Here is a 6,403-nt window from a genome sequence, read left to right as displayed (position 1 = left end):
ACACTTATCAGTGTTATTATATCATAAGTTCATGAAAAAAATAGTATGCAGAAGCCTTTTATGTATTTTCTAACATTTGAACAAGTGTGAATGCTGAAGATAAACATCTCTGCATTATTCAAAAGAACTGCATGAAAGGAATACGTCTGGGAAAAATGAATGAATGAAGCCCCCTCAGGGAAAGAATTGTATGCTTTGGGCTAAAAAAAATAACTTGACTTTACATGAATGATATGCAGTAAAAAAAATATGTGTGCATGGTGTGCACTGTGCTATTTACAAGGAATATTATGTATCTAGACATAGAGTAGCCTGCATCCAGTAGACCAAAACAGACACACTGACAGGAGACGTAACAGACAATTATGTGGAAGACCCACTCTACCTTCTGACCTCTTCTACAACTTCAAATAAAAAATTAAAAAAGCAACTTCTTTGTTTCATTACATGCTACTACATGTCCCTTAATTTTCACTTTCATTTTCACATTAACTTCATTTACCTGTTGGTTACCTTTCACAAAATATCACTTACAGCTGCCGAAAAGTGGACTGATTTTCACCTCTATTCTGTTGATAAGCTTGAAAAGGAGACAAGAGAGCTAAAAGGTGGACATCAGAAGGACTTTTTTGGCTATTCAGCTCCATTAAAGACTAGCAAAAAACAGATGCAAACACAAACTCACTAAATAAAATGTCTACTAATTGAATTCTCGTTTAATGTTTTGTGAATGAAGCAGGTACACCCACTCAATCATCCAACTCACTACTAGTAACTACAATGTAAATTAGAGATGTGAACAAATCTATACATCCATTCATATTCTTCTGGGCCACATACATCATGACCTTTTACCACCCACAGACACATCCAAAGTTCCAGACTTTATTTTGCAAAAAATGTGTATAAAATGAGGCACAAGTCATCATTTCCATTCGAAACGATGCAGGAATAAATATGGAAGATCTTGCTCAAGGACAACTTGGGAACACTCAAGGATTATTGGATGACCTGCTCTACCTCCTGAGCCACAGCGGCCCCAGAAAAATCAAACACACATATTTAATAAAAAAAAATAATAATAAAAGCTGTTCCACTAATTAAAAAAAAAATGCATCATGAATCTGTCTTGGAACAGCAGAGCTCAAAAACATCATAATACAGATATAGCAGATAGCTGAATATATACAAGGTGTTGGCTTTCTTCTTTACAGTGAATCATGGGATTTTCTACCTTGACACGTCACAACAATGATTGCCAGAGGGGAAACGTAGCTCAAGAATGATCACTTTCGTTCCTTGGTTTCACAATACCAGATATGACTTTATATTATTTTATATTGACTTTAGATATTAAAACAATACATTTTTCTTAAAAGAGACAAAGGGTGTCCAGGCACCAACACCAAATTAGATAAAGACAAAAAACTGTTGTAGTTTCACACACACATTTTATACAAATGTAACATATGTTTAAATCAATCAATCACTGTTTTGCTCTGAAGTCTGTCTCAGATTTCTGCTGTTCATGGAGAGATTTTTTTTTCTCAACTTTTTAATGTGGCCAATGATGAACCTTCTAAACTTCCTTGTAGCGAAACAATAAACTAAAGGATCCAAAATACAGTTGAGGCCCATAAGAAGCAAGGTGATCTGATGTGCGTCGTTGAGTGCTTGACGAGTCTTCTGGTCCCACTCTACGTGGCCCCAGCCCTGTTCGATTTGCAACACCGCCAATGTCCAGGGGCCTTGAATTACATGGTGGGGCAGGAAACACAGAGAAAACACTCCAACAACTGCCCACAACATCTGCAGAGCCCGTCGTTTGATCCCCCTGGGCCTTTTAGATGAGAAGGACATGGTGTTGTTGGACCTTCTGGATGAAATTGTTCCAGACCTGAATTCTGACTGAGGAGGACTTTGAGAAAGTAAAGCTCGAGCAATGAGGAAATTACACACGACAACAAGGAAAAAGACGATAAAAAACATTCCGATTATTGCAAAATGAGTGGCAGCCACTGTCTTCTTCTCAACTTCTGTTTCATTGTGGTAACCCTCAAAACAGCGAGTGATATTGTTCTCATCGGTGTTCGTCCCTGGAGATGTCAGAAACGGAATAGACATCGACATGGTCAACACCCAGATGACAACGCACACGATGATCCCACGACGTCTGTGGTCTGAAGAGGCCGCATCCAGAGGCCGGGTGACTGCCCAGTATCGGTTGATGCTGATGGCTCCGAGGAAGAGGATGGAGCAGTAGGTGTTGATGAAGAACAAGGAGCCAGTTAGCCGGCACATAAAGTCTGTGTAGACCCAGTTTCCATGGCGAATATAATAGCCAATCCAGAAGGGAAGGGCACACACAAAAAGAAGATCAGCGATGGTTAAGTTTGTCATGTAGATGCGGATTTCGCCCATGCCCTTGGCTTTCCGGAGGCAATGCAGGATGAACAGCACATAGAGGTTTGTGAAGAAGCCAAGGATGAAGATGATGGTATAGACAACTGGTAAGACGACATAACGAAACTCTGAGTCCAGGAAGGTTGAGCCATCACTGGCTGAAGAGCCCAGACCAGAGGTTCCTGTGAGGCCAAATTGTTTAGTAGTTGGTTCCAACATTTCTTTCTGTGGGGACAAAAAATAACATTGGTAACGTGAAAACATAAAGCACTTTGGGATTTTATAGACAAAGTAAGTCACTCAGTTACCAATTTACAAGGAAAGCATAGCTTAAACTTATGCAGTCTAAGGGTGTATTCACACAGGGAAAGTCCGCTAGTTCACTTGCTTTGGTCCAGACCAAATATAATTTAGAATTTTTTTGTTTGATGTGGTCCACTTTCATATTGCCCCTTTTGTAAGTGAACCAGCATTACGAAGCAACACCACACATGATCTGAGGTCATTCATTCATTGAACAGGCATTCTGGGGTGGAGAGAAGCAGGAAGAACGAAGTAAAAACTGCGAAATATATCATTGATATAATATGGGGTTAAGATAATAAAAAGGCCTACATCTAGCCTATAAATAAAAAATAAAAAATTATTGTTGTTTCATATGGTTATAATATGAAGCCCTATGACAATGCCACGTTATGTGGCTTGTAGTCTACGATGTGAAACATCATTTTTACTGTATTTTTGCTGCCGGACGTGCGGCTCGCGAGAAGAATAGGCTCAAGCTGACACTCAGTTGATTAAGCTGTGTATCAGCTATGTGTCAGTTCGGCGCAGTTCAGCTCGGGATAGTATTGACAGTCCCGTACATGGGAAGCAAAATAAAAACACACTTCTTGCGCAGCGTGAACCTGTTGGCACGGTGCGGGAGATGCTCCCCTCTCCTTCATCTGATCGCTGAACACATTCAGCATTTTTACGCGTCCTCTGGATCAAATGTAATACATTGTTCTGGGCTCCCGGTCAAACCACAACTTATCGTCCTAACAATGGCGACAACAACACTTTCCCATAATGTGAAGCTGACGGCAATTTATTAAAAAAGAAAAGGCACAGTGCTTCCTGCATTTGGGTCGGATCGAGTCCAGACAAATTCACACCACAAACGAACTGCAGCAGAGTGCGTTTGGAAACGCAACGAGAGAGACAATAGCCTCGTTCGACTTCGACCGTCTTGCTCAGACCTGCGCAACTATGACGCGCGTCTTGCTAAGCGCACAACAAAAATGCTGCATAAATGCTGTGCGCTCAGCAAGACGAGCGTTATAATTACGCAGGTCCTAGCAAGACGGCGACATCTCAAACGAGGCTATTCAGCTGGGTCTCGGAGCGCTTGTTTGGTCCGCCCCCGAGTGCGATTGCTGCATTCACACCTGCCTGAAAGATGCGCACCGAAGGCGGAAGTGCACCTGAGTTTGTTTCAACCGAACTTAACACGGCATGTGTGAATACACCCTAATAAAACACTCCTGTAACAAATCCAACCTAGATAGGTTTTTAATTTTTTTGTTGTTTTAAAGAGATGTTGATTCAACTGTGTGATCATTTCAGAGGTTGCTGTTTGTGGTGTAATTGTCATGCATTATACTGACAGATGGAATAGGTTAGTCTGAGGGTGCTGTTTTTCAAAAGCACTCAGATCTACCTTACACCAAGACAATAGCTTTCTAACTAGTGCTACATCTTCAATGTATTAGTTAATTAGTAAAATTCAAATCACAGAATAATAAAAAATAAAAATAACAGGCTGTAGACTTACCAGATTGCCTCTTCGCCTCCAGTATCTCTCAGGTTGTGAACACTATGAAGGCTTCAGTAGCTATAAACTTAAAGTCAAACTGACTTCATGTGCTTGTGTGTCAGCAGGAATTCCATATATTGCGAAAACCCCGGTATCCACCTCCCAATCTCTACTTGTTTGTCCTGCCCATCAAAACCAAAAGAAGACGCCTACTTTGCAGCACTCTTCAGTTTCAGTCACAGTTTTAATGACGGAATGATTTGAATATATATTCAAATAAAACAAAGCGTCAAGGTATTCTAAAATTATTATCACAATGTTGACTGATGTATCTTGAAGCTTAGAGGAACTTTGCCTCAATGTGGAACCAGTTAGCCTACTTTTCTTTTTTCACGTTTTGTTTTTTGTTAATTTTTTGTTTGTTTTTATATTCTATATAACTCCTACATTAAACATCTTGTTAACACTTCTCATTAATTTAGCAGATGTCAGACCTGATTAAACTCATTTTCATCTCCACAGTGTGTCATGATGAGGGCTTTCAGTCTAATTGATGACAGAAGATTAATTGATTAGTAGTTAGGTTTAATGCAGATTCAGAGACGCACTTATTTTGAGGTAACGTTTTTTAGTTTTTTTTAAAGATTGTTTATTATTGTTGTTAGAATGAGGGTATGTGCAGCAATGAACCTGTCAGCAATGTAATTATAGGCAACATGTTGCTCTTGTCTTGAGTTGTCACTTAATTATTATCACAAGACCAGAAATCAGACTACAAAAGAGAAGAAAGAAAATACTGTTATGATTCTGATCAAGATTTGTACTAGAATGAGTAAATGTCTACTCCCCAGCTGGTTTGGTAATTACAAATATAGAACATACCCTTTGTAGCTGGATTGATACTTCAAAATATCTAACATGCCTTAATAGTTTTAAACCACAGGGTTCGGACAAGAACCTTTTGCTAGGAAAATGGCTTATATTCTGTCTCATCAAATGTGAAGTATTGCATTTTAACCACACAGGGGAGTAAGAGGCTTATAATAAAACAGCAAGTTAATTCTCCTGCTTCAGACAGTGTACATTGGTGGAGTGAGTAAAGCCCAGGTGAGGCGCCATACAGCCCTGTGTGAATGTTCAAGAACCACCACTCTCACTCTCTGTTCAGTTCAAAGAAAGAAGCAGTATAGCCCCCCTCTCCTTCCCTCTAAATGTTTAACTCCAGCTCGTATGTACAATTACACAACAACACAACAAATCCTCCTCTCTGGTGCCACAGTGTAATTCCAAGATTAAGGTTAACGAGCCTCCCCAACCTTATTGCTGTTATTATGGCTTGGCTGGTACAAGAGAGCAGAGCTTTTCTGGTGGTTGCACGCTGTGTGACTGCCAAACATGCTGTGCCATTGATGGGTGTGCAGGCTTACTCTGAGAAAAAAAATATATATATATCTTTACACTCACTGTACGTCTTGCTGCTCGTGGTTGGGGTGTGGATAAAAAAGATTCAACAGAACTCGAACAAGATTTGTCTTGGTCATGAAATGGAGAGCAGCATATGAAATTTGGTTTGGTTTAAAGTATAGTAGCCTATTGGAAATGTGTGTAATTTTTTTCAACTAGACTATAGGCCTACGTACAGTATACAGAAACAATTTATTTTATCCTTCATATAATGTGAATACATGGCCTACCTTAATTTACTTTTAATTAAATATTTCAAGTATATTATACTAAAAAATGTAGACATGTTTTATTTGCATTTTACATTGTGTTTGTTTCTTTTTGCTTTGCATTTTTGTTTGACTCGACGTAATTAGAAATGAGGGTTATCCCTCAATCTCTCAAGTAGGCTTATAAATAAAGTTTGAATGAAATAAAATTAAATAAGCTTGCGCTATTGTCAGCCGACTGTTGGCTTAGCTTAGCACACAGAAACCGGGGGAACCAGCTCACCTGGCAGGTTTTGTTACGTTTGGACAGAGCCAAAAACTATGTGGTGTGAATGACCCAAAACTGTCTGTACGGGTGAAAGACCATTTACTGATTTCCAAATCTTACTTTTACTGAACTTGTTTCTTTTTTAAACAGCATTTTAACCGCCATTATTTGGTTGAACTGGTTTTTGATGTTGACAGACAGTCGTTTCACAAATTATTCCATGGGCTGTTCCTGCCCCTTGCTCCATGCCACTTGTGTCCA

At 39.4% G+C, this 6,403-nt stretch overlaps 1 protein-coding gene across 1 annotated transcript; it reads right to left on the bottom strand.

Annotated features, from left to right (window-relative positions):
- Nucleotides 1-962: 962 nt before the first annotated feature.
- Nucleotides 963-4,330, bottom strand: LOC307261551 (platelet-activating factor receptor-like). The gene is made up of 2 exons (XM_080042120.1): nt 4,220-4,330; nt 963-2,628 (listed from the first exon to the last, which is right to left on the bottom strand). Exon 2 carries the CDS (start codon nt 2,620-2,622, stop codon nt 1,483-1,485), a length of 1,140 nt encoding a protein of 379 aa, XP_079898246.1. The 5' UTR covers nt 2,623-2,628; nt 4,220-4,330; the 3' UTR covers nt 963-1,482.
- Nucleotides 4,331-6,403: the final 2,073 nt, after the last annotated feature.

This window comes from Ammodytes marinus, assembly GCF_949987685.1.
Source record: "Ammodytes marinus genome assembly, chromosome: 15".
Classification (NCBI taxonomy): domain Eukaryota; kingdom Metazoa; phylum Chordata; class Actinopteri; order Uranoscopiformes; family Ammodytidae; genus Ammodytes; species Ammodytes marinus.
Note: the sequence above shows the minus strand (reverse complement) of the source record. Positions and strands in the feature narration are given on the sequence as shown.

What these genes read in the sequence shown, in the direction of transcription:
- LOC307261551 (XM_080042120.1), bottom strand. Translation starts at nt 2,622, where the DNA reads ATGTTGGAACCAACTACTAAACAATTTGGCCTCACAGGAACCTCTGGT.